Here is a 26,240-nt window from a genome sequence, read left to right as displayed (position 1 = left end):
GTGCAGTATGAGAAACACTTTTATGTTTAATTTTTGTAGTTTAAAGTTAGTTGAAGTGGTATGGAATTCAGGAACAGTTCTAATATCGTGGGTGGAAATCTTAGACCTGGATATTCTCAAATTCATGAATCCTAATTGATTAAAATTCTAGGCAGTATAAATTATAAGAAAATCTGACTGGATGGAATTTAAACATAATTGAAAAAGAAAATAAAAAGTCCTAGGAAGAGAGAGCAGCTGTCAAATGGAGAATAAAGGCATCTGTCTATCCAGCTTGCACTCATCATCATGATATTGGAATGCTATGCTTGCTAATATTAATTACCCCCTGTTAGGGTTCCCTCCCCACTCTGAACTCTGGGGTACAGATGTGGGGACCCACATGAAAGACCCCCTAAGCTTATTTATACCAGCTTAGGTTAAAACTTCCCCAAGGCACAAATCCTTCCTTGTCCTTGGATGAGTACTGCTGCCACCACCAAAGATTGTTAAATATGGTTAAACAAAGATTTAAGGAAAATAACCACTTGGAGTTCCTGTTCCCCCCCCCCCCCAAGTTCCTTCATCCCCTTTTCTGGGGAGGCTTGAGAATAATATACCAACCAAATAGGTTAACAAAGTGGGCACAGACCTGCCCTTGGGTTTTTAGGACACTAAAAACCAATCAGGTTCTTAAAAGCAGAACTTTATTATAAAGAAAAAAGTAAAAGAAGCACCTCTGTAAAATCAGGATGGAAGATAATTTTACAGGGTAATAAGATTTATAACACAGAGGATTCCCCTCTAAGCAAAACTTTAAAGTTACAAAAAAACAGGAATAAACCTCCCTCTTAGCATAGGGAAAATTTACAAGCTACATCAAAAGATAATCTAACACATTTTTTTCCTATTACTTACAATTTGTAGTCTTAGATGCTTAGTTTAGATATGGCTTTGGGAGATGTATTTTCCCTGCCCTGATTCCTCGCTGACCTGGAGAGAACAACACAAAGAGAGACAAAACAAAAACCTTCCCCCACAGATTTGAAAGTATCTTCTCCCCTCATTGGTCCTTTTGGTTAGGTGCCAACCAGATTATATGAGCTTCTTAACCTTTTACAGGTAAAGGAGGGATTTTATGCTACCCTTAGCTGTATGTTTATGACACCCCTGTCTCCAGTGTAAAGCTCTCCATTAAAATGTTCTGATATGCTGCTTCTCTGTTTGTTCCCTTTTGCTCCACTGTAACTATCTCATAACAATAATAACTCTATAGCTTTCCAAATACTTGTTGTCCACATTCAGATGTATAAGACAAAAAAATTAAGCTGGTCTTCCCTTTGCTTTTGATTATACTTATATAAAAAACTACTTTTGCAGTTATCTAGCAGATATTGTTTATTGTGCCTGTCAAAAGTGAGATGATCTTCATAGTGATTTCTAGTAGAAAAACAATTTTGTATAGATTAAAAATAGCTATAAAACTGAGTTTAAAATGAACAGAAATAGCAATCCGTAACCAAGACTAAATGTGCTTCCATGGATTGCAATCATAGTTTAAATTCTTGTTGAGATTAGCAGGTGTGTAATAAAGTTTTCAAGTTATTCTAGGCCAGTTTGAAACACAGTCCTTTTTAAAAAAATAAATTTTGGTTTTAATTTCTAGCCATAATTCATGGTTGAAAACTATTTTTTGTAGAGTGTACTGTATTTAGAGCCTAGTTGAGTAAAGAAGACCAAAGGCTGAAATTATAGGTGTATTTTGTGTGTTTTATAAGCAGCAGAATGTATACTGTGTATTCATTATATCGGTACTGGATATATTCTCTCCAACACAAGTGATTGGGCACTTTGGATCTGATTCAACACTCATTGAAGTCAGTGGAAATCTTTCAATTGGCTTCGGCACTTACTGATCAGGCCCTTAGTTATCATGATGTACAGAGGTCTGAGGGTAGGTAGGTGCAACATGAGGAAGTCAGAAAAAAGTATTTGTAACTAGATTGAGCCAAAAGGGAAAAAAATACCATTGTAACTTAGAACCATATTCCACCTTCCCCCATCACACACACTCTCTCTCTCTCTCTCTCAGGGCAAGTCTACACTACGAAATTAAGTCAATCTAAGTTAAGTAGATGTACAGCCACCACAGTAATTAAACTGCTTTTGCATGTTCACACTATGCTCCTTGTCCAGTGGTGTGTCTTCACCAGGAGCGCTTGAACCGATTTAACTGCCAGAGTGGGGCACTGTGGGATAGCTTCTGAAAAGCTGCAGCAATCAATGTAAGCAACTCAATGTCTACACTGACACTGCATCAGCCTAATTACATTGACTTAAGAGCTATGCCTCTTGTGGAGGTGAAGTTAAGTCGGTGTAGTGTGCGAGTTGCATTGGTGGGAGCTGCATTTTAGTGCAGATGCTTACAGAGTTAGGTCAGTGTAAGCTGCCTTATGTTGACCTAACTCTGTAGACTGGGGCTTACTATTCCTCTGGTTCATAGGCACCGACTCTGTGGGTGCTCTGGGGCTGGAGCACCCACAGGGAAAAATGGTGGATGCTGAGCACCCACCGGCAGCCCCCTTATCAGCTCTCCCCCACCCCCCATCGCCTCCCACCTGCAGGTGGGCCCCGCAGTTCAGTGCCTCCTCCTCCCTCCCTGCACCTCCCACCAGGCGCGAACAGCTGTTTCGTGGCGTGCAGAAGGCTGGGGGGGGAGGGGGAGGAGCGAGGACATAGCGCACTCTGGGGAAGGGGCCCAAACTGGGCGGGAAGAGGCAGGGTGGGGACAGGAAGAGGCGGGGCAGGGGTGGAGCAAGGGCGGGAAGAGGTGGGGAGAAGCCTTGAGGGAGGGGTGGGGTGGGGGCGGGGCCTGGGACAGAGCCAGGGGTCGAGCACCCCCCAGCACTTTGGAATGTCGGTGCTTGTGCTCTGGTTCTATGTTCAGTTTCTAAAGGATATACCAGGAATGGTCACAGCCCATGACTGTGAGCCAGAAACTCTTGAATTTCATGATACTTACTGCCTTTGTGCCATGGGAAAGTGATGTGCTCTTAGCCCCAATTTTCCCAACTATAAAAATGGGGATAGCATCCTTTACCTGCCTCATGGATCTGTTGTGATGAGTAACTAACTAATGTTCAAGTGCTAAGGATGACTGTTGTACATACTGCCATGTATAGATATCGATATGTTACTTAGAAATTGTTATATTTCATTTAAATACCACATAGATCTAATATTTTCAAGGCAATTGTCCTTCATCAGACAGCACATTGAAATAATTAATTCCCTTTATTGTAAAGTTCCTATCTTTTCTTTTCAGAGTTGTGTCTGCAAAGGTAAAAGCCATTGCTACTGTGATGGAATGAAAGGTAATAAGGTAAGAGACTAAATTTGTTATCCTGTTCCTATTTCTCCCCCCACCTCCCCCAATAAATCATTGGTGCAAATTAATAACATATGAATGATAGACAGAATAAATTTACTGGGTGGTGGTACAAACAGATATTTCTGGTAAAGACAGCCCTCAGATGGATTCACTACCTCACGTTCACCTCTCAGAATAACTATGTACACACTGTTTAACTAGGAAGAATGTAAAAGTTTTAAAAACTGACCCTAACTAAATGGAAATGTCTACACAGCCGGTGTTAAAGCGCTGCTGCAGGGGAGCTTTAACGTGGCGGTGTAGTCACAGCTCCAGTGCTGGGAGAGAGCTCTCTCAGGGCTGTAATAAAACAGCCTCCACGAGGGGAGTAGCTACCAGCCAGTGCTGGTGCACTATCTACACTGCCACTTTACAGCGCTGAAACTTGCATCGCTCAGGGGGGGGTGTATTTTCACACCCTTGAGCGAAGAAAGTTTCAGCACGGTAAGTGGCAGTGTAGGTTGTACAATGGTAGGTGCTTGGAGTTAGTTTCATGTAAACAACTAGCCTGGGTAGCCTCCTTCCCTTATAGCTTCCCCACACTTCAGCAAGGCAATGCTGCAGTTGCATCCTAGTTACAATTACAATGTTCTACACACACACACACACCCCTATCTATCTATCTATCTATCTATAATCATAACCATAACCTGTATACATATCTCTTAACGGCCATCACGTTCAGAACATTACCAGGTTTCATGAAAGGCCTTACTTGACACATTTAGAGACAATAACACTGTATTCAAACCAGTTGATTCCGTTGTTTATTCTTTGGAGTTTAGACCCCCTCGTCTCCCCTTGGGCAGTCTGGACCCTGATTATCACAATACGAGAGAAACGAGGTGGGTGAGGTAATATCTTATTGGACCAACTTCTGTTGGTGGAAGGCATGAGCTTTCAAGCTACACCAAGGTGGCTACTTGTGCATTCCTAGAATACTGGACTTTTCAGCAGTTCTGGGAAAGGCATGAGCCTACCCCTGCCTGCGTGACCCCATCCCCGCCAGCGTGATCTCACATGCCCTGTCCACCAGCAGGGACAGAGCAGCATGCTCTTCAAAATGGGATCCCCGTCAGGTACTGGACAAAACCATATCCAGTTTTGTACCAGTACGAGACGGGACAAATCAGCCAAAAAGCTGACCCCCCCAAGTATAAAACCAGATAAGTGGCTTCCCTAAGCTACATACACAGAGCTCTTCTTTAGATTTGGGTTTCTTCATGTGTTACCTCTGTTCCCCTAAAAACCAACCCAGGGTCACACTTTTATTAGTTTTATTACGATGCTGCTGTTGGGTCAGATAGAAAAGAGATGGAGCGTATTCATACATGCACACATTCACTGCATTCATACCCTCATGCACCCACACACTTACACAGGCGGAGAGTTACCGGAGACAGCATGGGGACGGAGAAGCCGAAGCGGGGGAGATCTGGTGTGTCTGCCCGCGGTCACGAATCCAGGCTGCTGAGCAGGTCAAGGAGCAGCAGCTGCTTGTGTGGATGGCTGCTTCCTTTTTCTGGAACGGGGCGGCTCCTGTCATGTACACTGAGTTTCCCTTCTGTGTCCATCACCGAGAAGCATTCCCGGACCAGTTCCTTTCATGCATACCAGGTTCTTCTTCTCTTTACAGCACTTCGTGATTGCCTTCTCAGGGCAGATTATATCAGACACACCTGTCTCTGGACTCCTTTCTCCTTGCAGCTCCTCTCCGCCCAGTCCCACATACAGTCCCTTGTTCACACTCCCTCGTTCACACTCTCTCTGAGGGATGGGATATTACAAAGCTTGGAAGTTCATACAAGTGGTAACTTGAAAAGGTTACAGAGCTTGCAAAGGTTACAAAACTTAAAAGGCTATGCTACCAATAACTGAAGTTACAAAGTCTGCAAAAAAGGTTGCAGAACTTAATGATACAAGTTACAGATCTTACAATTGCATTTGAGCGGAGGCTTTACATAACATCATGTTGTGAAATTTCCATTTTAAGTAGCAAAATTCAATATCTTCCAAAGTTATTTGTGGTGGTGTTGGAGCTGTTTTGGTCTCAGGATATGAGAGAACAAGGTGGGTGAGGTAACATTTTTTATTGGAACAACTTCTGTTGGTGGAAGGTACAAGCTTTTGAGCAACACAGAACTCTTCAAGTACCCACTAATAACACTATCCTGACAAGAACATAAATATAATAAAGATTTAATAATGTCATGCAACAGGGTTCCCACTCACTGTTAGGGCACCTTCCCATGTCTAGATCTGGGAAAGTAACTCTCGTGGCATCAGGTGCCCCCTTCTGTTCTGTGCTCACTCTGCAATAGTCTCTTGTCTTGTAACTTGGCCCTCCAGCCAAGTCCCCAGTTAGTCCAGCCCTCCTGGGTTTAGGAAGTCCAACAGGACCACTATCCAAATGCCTCTTCTGGGTGGTGTTTAGCCCCAGTTTGGGGGCCCATGCCTCTATACCAGTGACTGGCAGATGAATCTGGGCCCACCTGCTGCACCAGGTTCCGGCTCAGGGATCCTATAGCTAGCAGTCCAGGTCTGCTCAGTCCCCATCCCCATTGTTGTTTCCCTGAGTTCCTTCTCGTCCCTTGACTGTTTATGGGTTTACCATGGAGCCTGCACTACTCCCTGTGGCTACTTACCCTCTCCTAGCTTCTTGCTAGACTCCTTACTCCAGGGCAGGATCACCGGATTTACTCTCTCCCTGGACTTCCTTCTCATCTCTGACAACCTCCCTTATCCCAGGAAGTGACGGCAGCTTCCTTCCCCTACAATTCCCCCTTCTGCTTTCAGCCTCCTGGCTTTATAGTACTGTTGCAGCCCTTCCACCGCTGGGCTTCACTCTTATTTAACCCTGGCCCTCCCTCTCAGGGGTGATGCCAGGTATTCTAATTTGTGTCTCAGACCCTCATTAACCCTCTCAGGGCTGGTGTGGGGTGCAAATCAGATCACATACTAACAAAATCACCTCCAGAGGCCCCCTGTCTCCAGTCCCCAGCTTGTCCAGCTCCCCGCAGCCTAAGGAAGAAAGATGGGCCTTGCAGCATGCACTGGAGTTTAACTCCTCACAGTTTGCACAACAGAGACCTACTTTAGATAAAAATAAACAAAGAGTTTATTTATTAGAAAAGTCATAGATTCCATGCTAGAGTACTAATTGTATAGCAGTAGGAATGTACTACCGACCACCCGGCCAGGATGGTGATAGTGATTTGTGAAATGCTCAAGGGATTAGAGAGGCTACTATAAAAAATAGAAAATCCAATAATAATGGGGATTTCCACTATCCCCATATTGACTGGGTACATGTCACCTCAGGACAGGATGAAAAGTTAAAATTTCTAGATACCATTAATGACTGCTTCGTGGAGCAGCTAGTCCTGGAATCCACAAGGAAAGAGGCATATTCTGATTTAGTCCTAAGTGGAGCACAGGATCTGTTCCAACTAAGAGGTGAATATAGCTGAACCGCTCAGTAATAGTGACCATATTGTAATTAAATTTAACATCCTTGTGGGGGGTGGGGGGATACCAAAGAAACCCACCACAGTAACAATTCACTATAGAAAGGGGATCTACATAAAAATGAGGAGGCTACTTAAATGGAAATTAAAAAAGAATAGTCACGAGTGAAATGCCTGCAAGCTGCATGGAAACTATTTTAAAACACCATAACAGAGGCTCAAATTGTATGGATACCCCAAGTGAAAACCAGACAAAACAGTAGGAGGACCAAAAACACCCCACCAGGGCTACACAGAGTAAAAGAGGCAATTAGAGGCAAAAAGACATCTTTTAAAAATTTGAAGTCAAATCCCACTGAGGAAAATGGAAAGGAACAAACTCTTGCAAGTCAAATGTAAAAGTATAATTAGGTAGGCTAACCAAAAACAATTGAAAAGCAATTGGCAAAAGACACAAAAATGAACAACAAAAGGTTGTTTGTTTGGGTTTTTTGAGTACATCAGAAGCAGGAAACCTGCCAAACAGTCAGTGGTGTCACTAAATGATTAAGGTGCTAAAGGAGCACTCAAGGAAGATACGGCCATTGAGAAGAAGCTAAATGAATTCTTTACATTGGTCTTCATTGCAGAGGATGTGAGGAAGATTATGTCTGAGCCATTATTTTTAGGTGAAAAATGTGAGGGAACTGTCTCAGGCTGAGGTGTTAGTAGAGGTGGTTTTGGAACAAATTGATAAATTAAACAGTAATAAGTCACCAGGACCAGATGATATTCACACAAGAGTTCTGAAAGAACTCAAATATGAAACTGCAGAACGACTAAAAGTGGTATATGTAACCTATTGCTTAAATCAGCCTCTGTACCACATGACTGGTGAATAGCTAATGTAATGCTGATTTTTTTTAAAAGGCTCCAGAGGCGATCCCTGCAATTACAGGCTGTTAAGACTAACTTCAGTACATTAACTCCTTGCTTAACACTGTAGTTATGTTCCTGAAAAATGGTACTTTAAGCAAAATGATGTTAAGCGAATCCAATTTCCCCATAAGAATTAATGTAAATAGGGGGAGTTATGTTCCAGGGAAATTTTTTTCGCCACACATATACACAGTATACATTTTAAACAAACAATTTAATACTGTGCACAGCAATGATGATTGTGAAGCTTGGTTGAGGTGATGGAATCAGAGGGTGGATGAGGGTGGGATATTTCCCAGGGAACATCTTACTGCTAAATGATGAACTAGCACTCAGCTGAGCTCTCAAGGGTTAACACGTTGTTAATGGAGCCTCATGCTCTACAAGGCAGCTTGAATGGAGGGAGGGAACACAGTTAAGTGGAGTTTCAGAGTGGTAGCCATGTTAGTCTGTATCAGCAAAAACGAGGAGTCCTTGTGGCACCTTAGAGACTAACAAATTTATTTGGGCATAAGCTTTCATGGGCTAGAATCCACTTCATCAGGTGTATGAAGTGAAAAATACAGGAGCAGGTATAAATACATGAAAGGATGGGGGTTGCTTTATCAAGTGTGAGGTCAATCTAATGAGATAAATCAATTAACAGCAGGATACCAAGGGAGGAAAAATAACTTTTGAAGTGGTAAGAGAGTGGCCCATTACAGACAGTTGACAAGAAGGTGTGAGTAACAGTAGGGAGAAATTAGTATTGGGGAAATTAAGTTTAGGTTTTGTAATGACCCAACCACTCCCAGTCTTTATTCAGGCCTAATCTGATGGTATCCAGTTTGCAAATTAATTCAAATTCTGCAGCTTCACATTGGAGTCTGGTTTTTGAAGTTTTGTTGTTGAAGAATTGCCACTTTTAGGTCTGTTATTGAGTGACCAGAGAGATTGAAGTGTTCTCCTACTGGTTTTTGAATGTTATGATTCCTGATGTCAGCTTTGTGTCCATTTATTCTTTTGTGTAGAGACTGTCTGGTTTGGCCAATGTACATGGCAGAGGGGCATTGCTTGCACATGATGGCATATATCACATTGGTAGATGTGCAGGTGAACGAGCCCCGGATGGTGTGGCTGATGTAGTTAGGTCTGTGATGGTATCCCTTGAATAGATATGTGGAGAGAGTTGGCATCGGGATTTGTAGCAGGGTTTGGTTCCTGGGTTGGTGTTTTTGTTGTGTGGTGTGTAGTTGCTGGTGAGTATTTGCTTCAGGTTGGGGGGCTGTCTGTAGTCAAGGACTGGCCTGTCTCCCAAGGTCCGTGAGAGTGAGGGATCGTCCTTCAGGATAGGTTGTAGATCCTTGATGATGTGCTGGAGACGTTTTAGTTGGGGGCTGTAGGTGACGGCTAGTGGTGTTCTGTTACTTTCTTTGTTGGGCCAGTCTTGTAGTAGGTGACTTCTCGGTACACTTCTGGCTTTGTCAATCTGTTTCTTCACGTCACCAGGTGGGTATTGCAGTTTTAAGAACGCTTGATAGAGATTCTGTAGGTGTTTGCCTCTGTCTGAAGGATCGGAGCAAATGCGGTTGTATCTAGGAAAAAGTTCCTAACTGTCAGGGTGGTTAAACACTGGAATAAATTGCCTAGGGAGGTTGTGGAATCTCCATCTCTGGAGATATTTAAGAGTAGGTTAGATAAAAGTCTATCAGGGATGGTCTAGACAGTATTTGGTCCTGCCATGCGGGCAGGGGACTGGACTCGATGACCTCTCAAGGTCCCTTCCAGTCCTAGAATCTATGAATCTTAGAGTTGGCTGTAGACAATGGATCGTGTGATGTGGTCTGGATGAAAACTGGAGGCATGTAGGTAAGTATAGCAGGCAGTAGGTTTCCGGTATAGGATGGTGTTTATGTGACCAATGCTTATTAGCCCCGTAGTGTCTAGGAAGTGGACCTCTTGTGTGGACTAGTCGAGGCTGAGGTTGATGGTAGGATGGAAATCATTGAAATCTTGGTGGAATTCCTCAAGGGTCTCCTTCCCATGGGTCCAGGTGATGAAGATGTCATCAGTGTAGCGCAAATAGAGTAGGGGCATAAGGGGATGAGAGCTGAGGAAGCGTTGTTCTAAGTCAGCCATAAAAATGTTGGCATACTGAGGGGCCATGCGAGTACCCATAGCAGTCCCGCTGACTTGAAGGTATAAATTGTTCCCAAATCTGAAGTAGTTGTGGGTGAGGACAAAGTCACAAAGTTCAGCCACCAGGTTTGCCGTGATGGTATCGGGGATGCTATTCCTGATGGCTCGTAGTCCATCTTTGTGTAGAATGTTGGTGTAGAAGGCTTCTACATCCATAGGCTAGCATGGTGTTTTCTGGAAGATCAAGGGATTGTAGTTTACTCAGGAAGTCAGTGGTGTCTCGAAGATAGCTGGGAGTGCTGGTAGCATAGGGCCCAAGGAGAGAGTCTACATAGCCAGACAATCCTGCTGTCAGGGTGCCAATGCCTGAGATGTTGGGGCATCCAAGATTCCCAGGTTTATGGATTTTGGGTAGCAGGGAGAATACCCCGGGTCGGGGCTCTACTGTACAAGGCAGATTGGTGGAAGCTATAATAAAGAATGGAATTATCAGATGAACATGGTATGCTGGGGAAGAGTGAACATGGCTTTTGCAAAGGGAAATCATGTCTCTCCAATCTATTAGAATTCTTTGAAGGGGTCAGCTAATATGTAGATATGGTGTACTAGGACTGTCAGAATGTGTACTTAGTACCACTTCCTAAGTGAAGTAAGCAGTCATGGAATAGGAGGGAAGGTCTTATGGATCCGTAACTGGTTAAAAGATAGGGGGGGAAAGGGTAGGAATAAATGGTCAGATTTCACAGTGGAGAGTGGAGAGAAACCCCCCAAGGATCTGTACTGGAAACTGCTGTACCAGTGATGGAAAAAGAGGTAAGCAGTGAGGTGGTGACATTTGTACAGTATGTGATATAAAATTACTCAAGATACTTATGTCCAAAGCTGACTGCAAAAAGTTTACAAAGCAATCTCACAAAACTTAGTGACTGGACAACAAAATGGCCAACGAAATTCAATGTTGATAAATGCAAAGTAATGCACATTGGAAAAAAAATCCTAACTACATCTCTACCCCAATATAACGCGACCCGATATAACACTAATTTGGATATAATGCGGTAAAGCAGTGCTCCAGGGGGGCGGGGCTGCGCACTCCGGTGGATCAAAGCAAGTTCGCTATAACACGGTTTTACCTATAATGCGGTAAGATTTTTTGGCTCCCGAGGACAACATTATATCGGGGTATAGGTGTATACATACAAAATTATGGGGTCTAAATTAGCTGTTGCCACTCAAAAGAGATATCTGGGAGTTATTGTGGTAGTTCGCTGAAAACCTCAGCTCACTGTACCACCGCAGTCAAAAAATAACAGTGCTAGGAACCATTAGGAAATGGATAGATAATAAGACAGAAAATATCATAATGGCCACTATATAAATCCATGGTACTCCCACACCTGGAATACTGTGCACAGTTCTGGTTGCCAAAGGACATTATGGTCAAAAAGATATATTACAACTAGAAAAGCTACAGAGAAGAGCAACAAAAATGAACAGGTGTATGGAACAGTTTCTATATAAGGAGAGATTAAAAAGACTGAGATGGTTCATTTTAGAAAAGAGATGACTAAGGGGGGGGATCAGACAGAGGTCTATAAAATCATGAATGATGAGAAAATGAATAAGAAGTTTACTTATCCCTTCACATAACACAAGGTCCAGAGGTCACCACTGAAATTAACAGACAATAGGTTTAAAACAAACAAAAGAAAGTATTTCTTCACACAACACACAATCAACCTGTGGAATTTGTTTCCAGGGAATGTTGTGAAGGTCAAAAGTATAACTGGGTTCAAAAAAATTAAATAAGTTCATGGAGGTTAGGTTCATCAATTGCTATTAGCCAGGATGGTCAGGGATGCAATCCTATGCTCTGGATGTCCTTAAATCTTTGAGTGCTAGAAGTTGGGACTGGACAACGGGATGGATCACTCAATTGCCCTGTTCTGTTCATTCCCTCTGAAGCATCTGGCAATGACCACTGTCAGAAGACAAGATACTGGGCTAGATGGACCATTGATCTGACCCAGTATGGCTGTGCTTAGGAGACTGTGGCTCCAGCAAAGACTCAGACTAGCCCAACCTAATCACAAATGAGTGCAGCGTTGTAAGCAAATCCTGGGTAGAGTTCAGACTGCTTCTAAGCACTGTGGTGATTGGCATATTGAAATGACATAGATAGGCCCAAGCCTGGCAAACATTTCAGAGCATGAATAACTTTACAGACCTGAGTAGGGGGCTTGGGCCAGCCCTGCCTGTTGTCCCATTTTCACTTTGGGAAATAGGGTCACCATAGGCAGGCAGCACAGATGCAGGCATGGAACCCTATTGAGTAGCTAGAGTCCCAAACCTGCTTCAGGGTTTAAGAATGTGTCTGCGGGGGCCTTCAGCCAGTCAGAGGGGCAGGTTCATCAGGTGAATCAGCAGAGGGCAGTAAGCTGTGCCTGGATTCACCTGTGGGTCCCTGACACAATAGAGGGGATCACTCCTATAACTTGCTTCTTTGGCAAGATATTCAAGCTTAATGAAGAAAGATCAAGTCCTTAAATTTCTCCATATGAGTTAGTATTGTACCCCATCCAGTGGCAGATCTTGGTATTGCATTATTAAATCTTTCTCCAGTCTTCCTTGAAATGTGTTGAAATGTGGTAAATCACTTGATGATTACCTGTTCTGTTCATTCCCTCTGGGGCACCTGGCATTGGCCACTGTCAAAAGATAGGATACTGGGCTAGATGAGCCTGTAATCTTAGCAAACATTTTTATGTACATTGATACTTTTAATATAAGAATTCCTTCCACTAACAGTGCCAAGAAAGATTGGCATGTCTGGAAATTTTTCTGAAACTCTGTGTGTTTGGAGGGCAAAATGTCATGCTAGGCTACTTTATGTTATTCACCTATGCTTATGTGCCTTCCTGAATCAGTGCCTGTGTTAATTCCATCCTATTCAAAACAGCACTTAAGTATGTGCTTAAGTCCCATTGAGTTGCCATCTGTTTTAAGTTAAGCCTGTGCTGAAGTGCTGTCATGAATAGGGTGTTTTCCTAAACTCTGGCCATAGGTATGTCTACACAGCCCATCCAATGAGCCTCCGAGCCTGGGGCAACAGACTTGGACTCACAGGGCTTGTGCTACCACACTAAAAATAGTTGTGTAGATGTTGCTGCTCCAGCCCGAGCCCAAATGTCTACACAGCTACTTCCAGTGCTGTAGCATGAGCCTGTGTCTGTCGGGCTGGGCTCTGAGACTCACTGCCAGTCGCTGTGTAAACATATCCAAAGAGACAAATGTTTCAGATCAAGAATGTATTAAATAGCTTTACCCAGCCAAAATAAATCCTCCAAGCCCCCTTTAAACATATCACATAACTACTTTTAACTCCGTATCTGGTTCTGAAAATATCAGCCAGTGCAAACAACCTGCACTCATGAAAAGTGGTATTGAAAAGGAACTGACTGGGAGTATTTTTACATGCATGTCTAAGTTTCTTTGACTTTCTTTTACCTATGGTCTGGCAGTCTTGTGTTGTATGACAGTGAATGGCCTGTGTTATCCATAGATGACAATGTCAAATAGTTTTAAACTATGTGGCTTAGTTCTCCATTGCCCTGAGGCCACGTAATGCTGCTTTAGCAGAGTAAAGGGGCCTAAAAGTGGGTGGAAATGGCCACCTCTCAAGCTGGTGTAGGACAAGCATAAAAGCTCTAAACTTCTGCTGGAATAGTACTGGTGCTCCTTGGAGTGCTGTGTTCAGCCAGTGGCTTTCTTTATGGTCCACCTCACAACCCCAGCATATTCAACAAAGAAAGAGAGTGTAACTTAACCCTACTGTTCTGCTCATATGGTTTTAGCCTCCTGTGTTTCCTGGCCATGGGTTAGTAGTCTGAACTTGGCCTTAGGCTAATCTGAAAGTTTTCAGTCAAAATTTACATTTAAACTGGCTGTGTAGCTTAATCTATGTGACTTGGCATAATAAAAACATAACTTTTTAAAGCAAACTGCTATTTTACTGTACCTAAACAGTTACATTATATTTCACTATTGCTTTGTTTCTTTACATGGTTTGCATATGGGGATGGAGTGGAGTGGAGTGGAATGGAATGGTTTGCCAACTCAATTACACAGCAGCAGCTATCAGATCTGCCAGCTGAGCCTTCGGAGTTTTTCAGTAGGATCAGAATTCTGGGGCTTGTGGAGGCTAAGCAAATTATAGAGTTGTTTGCAAGAAATGTGTGTCAGCTGCATTGTTAAGACCACATCTTCTGCCAGCTAATCTATGTGCTTTACAATAAGATTAAACACAGAGGTGCAGATTCTGATACCCATATTCCCATTAAATAGCTCTTGTAGTCCCAGTGTGAGCAAGGGTAAATCATAATCTTGCACAGAGATGGGAAAATAAAAGCTAAGTGATGCCCCAAATAATTAGTATCTCTGAAATAAATTATCAGAAGGAAAACACAGAGATGGTTCTAAGGGCTTGTTTGTTATGCTTTTTGCAGGGTGAAAAAGGATTTTCTGGTGCTCAAGGTGTACCTGGCCAGACAGGTTTCTGTGGCCCTGAGGGACCTCCAGGACCACAGGGACCCACGGTAGGTTGCTGACCTGTGTGTGTGTGTGTGTGTGTGTGTGTGTGTGTGTGTGTGTGTGTGATTTCAGAGTTTACAATTTCGCTCAAAAATGTTGTAAAATGTACTTAGTCAGGATCTACAGAGTTGCTGCTTGGCTAATTACTGAAAGTAATTGATGAGAGCACAGGCATAACACTTCTGCTGCCTGATGACTAGCACTAGAGCCTATGGACCATATTCAGAGGGGAATCCAAATGAGAGCAAATGGCACATAGCTACAGAACTACGTCTTATTCTGCTTCCCCCCCCCCCCCCCTTGTAAACACTGGTTCTACGCTTGTAAGGTAACTCCCTTCTCTTCATGTTTCAGTATATTTATGCCTGCATCTGTAATTTTAACTCCATGCATCTGAAGAAGTGGGTTTTTTACCCACGAAAGCTTATGCCCAAATAAATCTGTTAGGGCTTGACTACACTTGCTCTTGTGCATTAAATCAGCCCCAGGGGCCCTAACTCCTGAGGTGTCCACACTGGCAAGGCACTTAGAGCACCTGGACTCTGCAGCTGGAGTGCTCCTGGTAATCCATCTCCACGAGAAGCATAAAGCTTGCTGCGCCCCAGCTGAAACGTCCTGGTGTCAGCGTGGACGACGTGTTGCATTACTGCGCTGTGATTGGCCTCTGGAAACATCCCATAATCCCCTGAAGTCAAGTGGCCACTCTTGCCATTGTTTTGAACTCGGCTGCAGGCATGCAGATATCCCCTTTCAAAGCTCCATTTCCGACTGCCGGCATGCTTATCTGCTCTGGGACAAAGCAAACCATTACTCTGGAATGCTGTGAGTGTGTGAGAGAGAGAGAGAAAGAGGCAGGGGGAAGGGGGATTTGCTGCTGTCTGAACTTACAAGACCGCATGCTGACACACTCTCTGCCCCCCAAAACACACTGTCTCTCCTCCCACATACACACAACACACTCCCTGTCACACTCCACCCCCCCCCCATTTGAAAAGCACGTTGTAGCCACTTGCACAGTGGGATAGCTACCACAATGCACTGCTCTTTGTGGTGTTGCAAGAGCTGCTAATGTGGCCAAGCCAGTGCCCTTGCAGCTGACAGTGTAAAAACACAGCAGCATTTTCCCTGCTGCAGTCTCCGAAGGCTGGTTTAACTCCCAGCGCTCTACATCTGCAAGTGTAGCCAAGCCCTTAGTCTTTAAGGTGCCACCGGACTCCTAGTTGTTTTTATGGATACAGACTAACACGGCTACCCCCTGATAATTGTTTCATAGACACTCGAAAATTAGATCGGCCCAGCTACATTGCTCCGAGGTGTGAAAAATCCACATGCCAAGTGATGTAGTTAAGCCAGCCTAAGTCCCCGTGTAGACAGCACTAGGTCAATGGAAGAATTCTTCCATCAACTTTGTTACCACCTCTCAGGAAGGTAGATTACCTACTCTGACGGGAGAACCTCATCAGCATTAGTAGGGTCTACACTGAAGTACTACCGCAGCTCAGCTCATAGGTGCCTACTCCGTGGGTGCTCCAGCTTCCCCCCCTTCCCAGCTCCTCCTGACCGTTGCGATCAGTTGTTCTGTTGTGTGCAGGAGGCACTGGGGGGGGGGGGAAGGGGGAGGAGCAGTGACAGGGCATGTGTAGCAAGGTCGAGACTCACCGGTGTGGTGCCTCCTGCTGGTCATCTCAGGAATTAGCTCTCCAGCTTATGGAGTGCCTGCTTCTGGCCGGTGTCTCGCCTGCCTTAGGCCCCGTGTCCCTCCCGGACCCCGGTGCCCTTTACCTCGGGGTTCTGCCTTGCAGTACCCCCACACTCTGGGTCTCCCCTCCCAGAGGAACCCCCAACCCTTTAAGCCCATCTCGCCTCAGTGGCTACTGTCAGTCATCATCTAGCTCCCGTTCACTAGAGCAGACTGCAGTGTAATGGCCACTCATCATTGGCAAGGGGGGTTGGACCAGCGGACCCGGGATGCACCTCTGCAACTCCAGTACCTGCTTTGGCCTTTAACAAGGCCTGCAGCCTGGGGATTTGCCAGGCTGGAGCTCCCCAGCTCCTCTTGCCTTTCCCCAGCACTGCTCTGTCCAGTGGCCTGCTCCCAGCAGCTAGGCCCTGAGAGAGAGAGAGAGAGACAGAGAGAGAGAGAGAGACTCTTTGCCTTCTGGCCCTGCAGCCCTTTTATAGGGCCCAGCCTGGCCCTGATGGGCTGCCTCTCAGCCTTTTCTGATTGGCTCTTAGCCCCAGCCCTTTCCAAGGGCTGGCTTTTAACCCTTGCTGAGGCTGTAGTTGGGTGACCACCCCTCTACAACATGCTTGGGGGAGGGGTTGGAACTGGATGGGAAGAAGCAGGGGTGGAGTGGGAGCGGGAAGAGACAGAGCAGTGTGGGGGCTTGTGGGAAGGGGTTGGGTTGGGGCAGGGCCTGGGGAGGAGCAGGGGGGTTGAGCACCCCCGGGACCTAGAGGAAGCCGGCACCTGTGACTCAGCTGCAGCGTTTTAAGTCTAGACAAGCCCTTTGATTCTCACCCGCTGACTGCACCACTGTCTCATTTTCATGTCCCCACTGCATACATCACCTCTGAATTTCGCATAGTGAGGGTACGTCTACATTGCAAAAAACCCCGCAGCAGCAAGTCTCTGAGCTCAGTCAATTCATGGGATTCACTTGTGGGTCTAAAGATAGCAGTGTAGATGTTCCCACTCAGACTGGAGCCCGGGCTCTGAAACCCTGGAATAGGGGAGGGTCTCGGAGCCTGGACTCCAGTCCAAGTGGGAATGCCTGTATTTTTAGACCCATGGTGCAAACCCTGAGACCCCAAGTCAGTTGACCCAGATTTTGAGACTTGCTGCTGCTGGATTTTTTTTTTGTTTTTCAGTGTAGACATATCCTGGGTGTAATAGAGGGATATGGCTTGGCTGAAATTTTCCATCAAAGCTGTGTTTTGACAGAAAATTTGGTTTTCTATACTGAACAGTTTTTTTTTTTTTGCAAGAAGTGACTGCTTTCTATGGAATCTGTAGCTTTTCTGCTCAAAACTTTTGGGTTTTAAGTTCTTGGCAGAAAACTCAACTATCTGTGGAAAATATCAATCAAAGGGTATTTTTTTTTGTCAAAACTTTCTATGAGGGGATTGATTATTTATTTAATTAATTAATTGATTGATCAGGCTCCTTCTCTCTTGGGTTTCTTTTCATGGACTGGATTCTCCCGTATACCAGCATGGGCTTTTTTATACACTTCCTCCATCATGTCAGGTGTAAGTAAGTAAAATTCATGCCAAGAGGCTAGCAGAGAGGGATGTAGCAAAACAACTAACAGGAATGTGCCATAATGTCTCTGTTGAAGTAGATCATCTCCTGCTGGGACTTAAACCTTCTTCCAGCTCCTCATTGTGTAAGTTCAACTTACACAACTTTAAGAGGTTTAAAGAGATATAAAGAAGTCCTGAGTGTACGGGAGTTTACAACAGCATGATGGCTGTCACAGGTCCAGTCAAGTTCCCGCTGCTGGACATTCGCCAGACTGCTGAGAGAGGGGTCCAGCCACAAGATCCTGTGTGTGTTTAAGCTTCCAGATTCTGAACAGAACCCATATACTGTTCCGGTCTTGAGGCCTCTGGACACACTCTTGGGGTACAGATCCTTTGTCTAGCACCCTATCCTGAGAGATGCAACCACACAGCCCACTGCTAAGCCCCTCGAATCAGAACTAACCACTCAGACTCCCTTGTAGTTTAAACATGCCCTTTCCCAAAGATTCAGCCCTCTGGAGTTCTGAACCCACAGTTTAGCACTTCAAGGGATACATGGTAGGTGTTACACATACAACGCACACAAGCTTTGCACAGGATTCTAACACCATTGCACTTAACTGCATGAGAAATACACAGGTCTATACCAAAACAATAAACCATACATGAGTTTCCCTGCTTCAGTTTCCTCACCACTCCAGCACATTCTTTGGGCTCTGGTCATAGTGATCTGGGGCATCCAGGATCTTTCTGCTGCAGTGCACGGCTTGTGTTCTGAAACATGAGCCTTCTCTCCCTGGCTAGGCTTCTCTGACCTTGGCTGGTCCGTCCCCTTCCTTCCTCCTCCTCAAAGCTTCTTTTGTGGCCCTGTGAGTCTCTATATGCCACCTGAAACAGACAAGCTGGAGGAGGCTTATAGGTCAGAGTGCAGTCATTAAAGTTAAGTACTCTCCATTGTGCTTAGTTTGGTATGTGTTTGCTACAGGTCCTGTCAGCCCATGGTGGTTAGAGGCATTCATTCCATGATACAATAATTTTCATAACGACAACTTCACAATATTAACCAGAATTCATAAGTTGTATGGACACATTGCCCGAATACCACAATAGCATCTATTGCATCTAATGTCATCCTCTTACACATCACCTCTAAATTTCGCCCTCTATATTTACAGTTGGCATTATTGCAGCTTGTCATTGAAACAGAATGTTTTTATACGTAATATTTTAATTTTATTTTCAACTCAATAGAGCAATGTGTGTGTAAAGACTATCCATACAGGACAAAGACAATAACCTTGAGCCACAGATTGTGATGTGGAGTGATTTCTTAACAATTTGCTATCCAAGAACTATGTTTATCATCATTAGAAATGGATAAAACCAAATTGGTGCTGTGACAAATAATAAAACAAAAGAAAAGGGGGAAAAGGAGAAGAAGGAAGCCTCTGCAATGATCTCTTCTCATTAATTCGTAGGAACTGTCAAGCTGCATAGGGATTTGCACTGTGTCCTGGAAGAGTGGAAAGAAACATTTGCAATTATTTAATTCGTTTATTACAAATTTATTTTATTCAAATTTGTCTCAGACAAAGAGTTCCGTTATCAGGAAATCACCTCCTCAAACGACAAATTACTCTTTGTGTAAATAAATCCTGCTTGTAATTTTTGTTTGGATACTGTTTCAATATTTGGTATAAATCCATGCTGTGTTTACAAGAATGTTGTAAAGGTATTTTGTTCAACTGGTTAAAAAAATGTTAAGTGGAACAAATATACTTTTATCAAAGGGGAAATGACTCAAAAGTACAAATTTTTACTCCAGTAGGTATGTTTGTGAATAAGGATGGTCCTATCCAACATGGACCTCTCCTCAGTTATGCATTCCTTTGCTATCCCCTGGGTGGACTGTTGTAATGCATTCTGTTTACTTATACTTTAAGGCCTCAAAGTAATGTATAAACACACATACTCCAGTATTCTAGCCTCTGCAGTCTTTCAGTTCCCTTCTGGGTGCAATGGAAGGTGCTGGTTATTGTCTATAAAACCCTAAATGACTTGAGACTTAACTCTCTCTCAGTGACCACCTCCCTAAATAGCACTGTTGATTTTTGTTGGGCCTGTAATGGGATGAATACCTTTTGAATAATCAGCGGGTATGGTAGAGGCTGGGGTTTGTGCCGACTGTTGTGAATTTTTGTTCATGTTAATTTCTGTAATGCACAAGATGTGAACAATATAAATAAACAAAATAAATGAGTGGTATGTTCTGATCTTGGCATTATAAACATTGCACAAAGATTTAATACATGCTTTTTTTCTGTTTGGTGTTTAGGGTTTTCCAGGGCGGATAGGTTTAGTCGGACCCAAAGGTGAAAGGGTAAATATATATTTAAGCAAACTTTTAATGTATTATGTATCCTTTTTATTATTAAAGTGATTTAATAACTGCCTTTTCTATAAAATCAAATAAAAACACTATATTATGTTACTATATTTTTGAAAGATGTGGCACTGAACTCCCATTTTTTCCTTTTTTAGAACTGTAGCTGCTGTTTTTCAATTTGCTGTGTTGCATATATGAGATTTCATGCATGTGTTTATGAAGTATTGGCCTGTTTTATGTAGGAGTCAGACTAGATCATAATGGTCGCTCTGGCCTTAAAATCTGTTAATCTCCATGTAACAGTTTACAGTCATATGAGGTGTGCCCATGGAATAGTTGGTTAGGTAAAATGTAGTAGTCAAATGAAAATCCCCTGATAGACTACCTTCTGTTAATGCTTATTGTTCTTAAAAATGGAGTAAAAAAATGCACTGCATGCATTTTTCCTATTAATTTGAATTATTCTTTCTCTGTTTCTTTTTGTATCATTAGGGAATGCTAGGATTACCTGGTTTTTCAGGTCTCCCAGGTCTTCCAGTAAGTAAAATAAAACAAGATAAACCAAGTCCTCTACTTATACGGCATCTCAGTATTCCCCAACCCAGTGTCAATTTCAGCATTGTCTCTATCAATTAACCTAGAGATAACAATCTTGGTATCAGCAATTCTTATTCACCATACTGTATCCACATAAACTATTTCAGTGTAGTTACAGGAAAATATAAATGTTCAATAACAAAACTGTCAATTTTGAACTTGTTTAGGGTGAACCAGGAAACATTGGTCCTCCTGGAGGTCCAGGAATTCCAGGATGCAGTGGCCCAAAGGTAGGGATCAAGTAGAACGTGATGACAATGGGGATTGCCAGGAGCTAAGCTTAAAAATCAGTGGATACTGCCCAAAAGTATTCTCAAACATTTTCTCAAATGCACAGCAGAGTTCTTTTGTTGCAGCTTGCAACTTCACTGATTGATCGGAGAGAAATTCTGTTCACAATAGTCATGGAAAGCAAAAGTGTTGCAAGTACTTGTGTGACTATCTTTTCTTTGTCTTCTATATTGTTTTTACCTACCCTGAAGATGCAGGATGATGGGAAGTGGAATAATCATAAGCAATTTCACTCAGCAGTTTGAAATTCTATGTTCTGTATTGTGCTTTGAGCCTCTATTCTTGGTATGGGTATGAGTCCTGAACTGCAGCCTGAGGAAAAGTTAAAGTCTGTAGTTAATCACTTTATTTCAAGTTTTCATTTTATTTGACCGCAAAATGGCTTTCATCTAGCCTTACAGTCATAGGCATAGTTTGGGTGGTGCCAGGGGGCATTGCCCCCCCAGACAGAGGGGAGGCATGGGGGGAGAGGTCATGCACCCCTCCCCCCATTTCTGCAAGCATTGAGCTGCCCTGCAGGGCTTGCTCTATTCGGCCTGGAGTAGGGGGAGAAGGTGGCTTTGTCATTTCCATGCTGCACTTCCCCTCCTGCCCCCACCCCTTCCGCCGGCACTTTCCCCCTGTGCTCCGGGTCCTCCACCAGCAGATGGGCATGCCTCCTGGGTCCTAGTGCCTGCCCATTTCCTCTACAACCATGAGTGCCCACTGGGGTGGAGGGGGGTGTGCGGAGAAGAGGCAGTGGGAAAGGGGGGGTGGAATGAAGCGGGGGGGAGAGGAAGGAGGAGGGGATGGGGAAGAGAAGGGGATATGGGAATGAGCGGGAGGAAGCAGGAACCTGGCATGTGGCGTCCCCTGGGCAGCAGCAGCCCCAGCCCCAGCAGGGAGGCAATCGCAGCAGCACCAGAGCAGCGACATCGCTGCAGCAGCCAGTGCTGGAGTGGCTGCCAGCAGCAGCTCGGGCTTCCCCTTTACGCCGTCCCCTCCACCCCCCAGCACTGGCAGCCTAGGTACCACTGTAGGTGGGGGGAGACAGCCAGTGAACCCAGGGGACTGGCTTCAGTATGCACATGTGCCTGGGCTCACTTTGCCTGCCCAAATATAACAGTCAAATTACGTCTATGCTTACAGTAAAGGAAACTGAATATTCCGTAATACTCTAGGAGCACAGGAAAGGACTAGTTAATCATATCAGTGGCTTTTGTAACAGTTACAATGTTTATTACTATCAGGGTGAACAAGGATTTCCAGGGCCTCCAGGGCCAGGAGGTGCTCCAGGCAAACCAGTAAGTGGTAACATTAAACATAATGTGCATTTCTACCATATAAAGCCCTTAATTCCTTAAAGCTTAAAATGGTTGTTAATATATTAATTAATTAAGCCCCACAATACACCTGTGAGGTGGGATAATGTTAGTATCCCCACTGGCTGGAAAACAGTGGAAAGGTTAAGAGAACATTTTCAAAAGTGACCTGATTTTGGGGGCCCAATTTGAAACACATTGGCTCTGAGCTTCACAGGTGATGGACACCTGCAGTTCTTGCTATCTTTGGTTGAAGTTGTGGATGCTCAGTACTTTCTGCATATCAGGCCTTGGGTGTCTCAAGCTGGGCATCCAAAAACAGGAGGCACCCAACATTAGAAAATACTCTTTAAAAATGTACACCTAAGTGACTTACCTAAGGTAAGTCAATGACAGAAGCAGAACCCAGGATTCTTGCTTTAACCACTAGAGCTTGGTTTGCTCTACAGAAATTATCTCAAAGGTAAACTATAAACAAGGAATAAAAATGGAGCACTATCATTGGCACAAAATCCCTCGAAAGATATATATTTTTTCTATTTTAAAAAGTCCTCCTACACCCCAAAAAGAGTCAGGCCGCACAAATCAAATTTACAATAATTTTGAAAGCCCAGCTGGTAGGCCGGTCACTTTCCAACAAGTCCATTCTTCTGAGATTGAAGTCTGGTGCATAAGGCATGAAATTCATCCTTGTGCATCAGAACCAGCCAAGGTTACTCACCCATGCCATTCATGAAAATAAGTCATTTTCTTAAGTTTGCCTCTACTAAACATCTTGACTGCCCTTATCACCTATGTTACCAGTTGCCTTTTTTAACAATATGATTTTTATTATTTTTACTGTCCCTAGGGTATTGATGGCCTCAAAGGAGATAAGGTAAGTTATTCACAGTATGTTGTATTGAATATTCATTGACGAGCAAAACTTTGAATTTGTACAGCTCTTGGTAAAAGATCTATAATAGCTATCTTCATCCACTGCAGCTAGAGAGCTTATTTCCCCAGAAGAAGAGCAATGCAGCTCATACCGGAACCTAGTATATGATTGCCACATTCATCCTTGGTTACAATTCAATATTTCTTATTTTCTGTGATGACTATTACTGAGTGTTGTACGAGTATTCTTTACAAACACACCAAGGACCAGGTCCCTCTCCCAAAGAGCTTATAAGTGCCATGCAGACACTGGATAAGAGTTCAGATCAAAGGAGTTCAGAAATGATCAGGAAGATCATTTTTGGAACGCTTCAGAAGAGTGTGTTTGAAGAGGAAGACCATTCTAACCACAGGGGCAGGAAGAAATGAGGCATGAAGATGAGTTACTTTGAAAAGTCAAGTGCTGAGTCTAGTTAATATGGGCTCTGTTTCATTTAAACACAGCTGTGTGTTGCCCACCCCAGGGGTTGCTACAGGAAGAATTCTTCCTTGAGGCAGAATTCTTCCCAGAATGCCCAGGCATGTAGACTGCAGAATGCCTGTACTGCTACATGGCTTTATGAAAATGCCATACTCTTTTCTGTGCACAGGGACCAAGGCCGTGACCTTTTTTCCTGCTGCACCTCCTTGAAGGTGTCTGTCAGCCCCGCTTGCCTGGAGATAGCAATCTGCACACTCCACGGAGTTCAGGCAAATATGCCTGACTGCTGCACAGATTATTAAAGGGAGCTCCTTGAGCCCTCCACCTTTCATGTACACTAGTGAAGCAGTTGAACACAACATGAATCTGAATATTTTGGGTCTGATTCTTCACTACATTATACTGATTTCACCAGATGAAAACTAGAGTAACACAGCAGTGAATCAAACTCTTTTCCTTTAAGAAGTTCTTACAGTTTTTTTAAAATACAGCAGTGTTGTACAAAGACTTTGGAGATTACTATGATAATATGCAAAAAGAAGAACAGGAGTACTTGTGGCACCTTAGAGACTAACAAATTTATTAGAGCATAAGCTTTCGTGGACTACAGCCCACTTCTTCGGATGCATATAGAATGGAACATATATTGAGGAGATATATATACACACATACAGAGAGCATAAACAGGTGGGAGTTGTCTTACCAACTCTGAGAGGCCAATTAATTGAGAGAAAAAAAACTTTTGAAGTGATAATCAAGCTAGCCTAGTACAGACAGTTAAGAAGTGTGAGAATACTTACAAGGGGAGATAGATTCAATGTTTGTAATGGCTCAGCCATTCCCAGTCCTTATTCAAACCGGAGTTGATTGTGTCTAGTTTGCATATCAATTCTAGCTCAGCAGTCTCTCTTTGGAGTCTGTTTTTGAAGTTTTTCTGTTGTAATATAGCCACCCGCAGGTCTGTCACTGAATGACCAGACAGGTTAAAGTGTTCTCCCACTGGTTTTTGAGTATTTTGATTCCTCAAATTTTGAATCAAAATACTCAAAAACCAGTGGGAGAACACTTTAACCTGTCTGGTCATTCAGTGACAGACCTGCGGGTGGCTATATTACAACAGAAAAACTTCAAAAACAGACTCCAAAGAGAGACTGCTGAGCTAGAATTGATATGCAAACTAGACACAATCAACTCCGGTTTGAATAAGGACTGGGAATGGCTGAGCCATTACAAACATTGAATCTATCTCCCCTTGTAAGTATTCTCACACTTCTTAACTGTCTGTACTGGGCTAGCTTGATTATCACTTCAAAAGTTTTTTTTCTCTTAATTAATTGGCCTCTCAGAGTTGGTAAGACAACTCCCACCTGTTTATGCTCTCTGTATGTGTGTATATATATCTCCTCAATATATGTTCCATTCTATATGCATCTGAAGAAGTGGGCTGTAGTCCACGAAAGCTTATGCTCTAATAAATTTGTTAGTCTCTAAGGTGCCACAAGTACTCCTGTTCTTCTTTTTGCGGATACAGACTAACACGGCTGCTACTCTGAAACCTATGATAATATGGTCTGAAGTGCTTTCATCCTATTAGCAGCACTCTTACCCTGGTGGGAACAAAGACACAAATAAATAAACAATAAAGCAAAGATGACGTTGATGTAAGTGATATAAAGAAATAAAATGAGATTTTGGCCCCCACTTGAATGTTTTACTCTAGGAACTGTTCTAATGTAGAGAACTTGACACCGTCAGTTACATGATGCAAATGGTTTTGGGCCAGATTCTGATCTTCGTTACCCCAGTGTAAGTCCACAGTAACTCTAGTGAAATCAGGGTGTAACTCAGATCAGGTAGAAAGAGGCTCTCTATATTCTGTTGGAGTTTATGCAAATTGCCAATAATAGAACTCTTGTAATAGAATCCAATAAACATATCCTTAAAAGAAAACATTAGATAAAACCATGTATGTGTGTGAAGGAAGTATGTGTAGGTCTAAAAAAGAAGGAGGTTCGTAAGGACCAAGAAGTACAGATCATATGAACATATCGTGTAGTATGTATTGAATAATGATTTTTTGGGGGTAGAATTGTCCATAATGGACAATAGCCAGCATTAGGAGATTTCTGATGTTGGATTTCTCTGTGTATCTTATTGTGAGCTTTATTGCCTTGAGTTATACAAACGAATTTCATAATATAACAGTTGATGAGGCTTTTTTAATTACTTATTGTCAAGGGGTGCCCTGCAAGTGGATATGACCCGGGATATGATGGAAGAGGTGACCCTGGATTACCAGGAATACCTGGACGCCAGGTAATTAAAAGAATTTACACTGTGTTATGTATATTTTTAAAAAAAGTAATGTATTATTGTTCTTAAATCAGAAAATAACTTCAGTTCTGAATGTGATATTGGGTTTATATTATAAAGGTGAGAGAGATAAAGTTATTCTTTTTATCCCTTTCAAAATTCAAATTTCCCCAAGCCATTAGGGGTCAGTTTTGCTTGCTAGGACTGGTGGTGTTTACTATATTTGTTAAGTATAGGGAAAAGGGGG

At 43.3% G+C, this 26,240-nt stretch overlaps 1 protein-coding gene across 5 annotated transcripts in view; it reads left to right on the top strand.

The window, feature by feature from the left end:
- COL4A3 (collagen type IV alpha 3 chain) overlaps positions 1-26,240 on the top strand; it is a 119,769-nt gene that overhangs the window by 22,680 nt on the left and 70,849 nt on the right. For all 5 annotated transcript variants that reach the window (XR_010590654.1, XR_010590653.1, XM_065558004.1 and 2 more), the window contains exons 2-9: positions 3,305-3,361; positions 14,418-14,507; positions 20,084-20,128; positions 20,627-20,671; positions 20,899-20,961; positions 22,252-22,305; positions 23,174-23,200; positions 25,919-25,996. Coding sequence is in view for 3 of the 5 variants with exons in the window: in XM_065558004.1 (XP_065414076.1) it covers positions 3,305-3,361; positions 14,418-14,507; positions 20,084-20,128; positions 20,627-20,671; positions 20,899-20,961; positions 22,252-22,305; positions 23,174-23,200; positions 25,919-25,996 (459 nt within the window). In the remaining 2 variants the exon portion in view is untranslated. The remainder of the gene's footprint in view (positions 1-3,304; positions 3,362-14,417; positions 14,508-20,083; positions 20,129-20,626; positions 20,672-20,898; positions 20,962-22,251; positions 22,306-23,173; positions 23,201-25,918; positions 25,997-26,240) is intronic.

Source organism: Chrysemys picta, chromosome 9 (assembly GCF_011386835.1).
Source record: "Chrysemys picta bellii isolate R12L10 chromosome 9, ASM1138683v2, whole genome shotgun sequence".
In the NCBI taxonomy this organism is placed as follows: Eukaryota; Metazoa; Chordata; order Testudines; family Emydidae; genus Chrysemys; species Chrysemys picta.
Note: the sequence above shows the minus strand (reverse complement) of the source record. Positions and strands in the feature narration are given on the sequence as shown.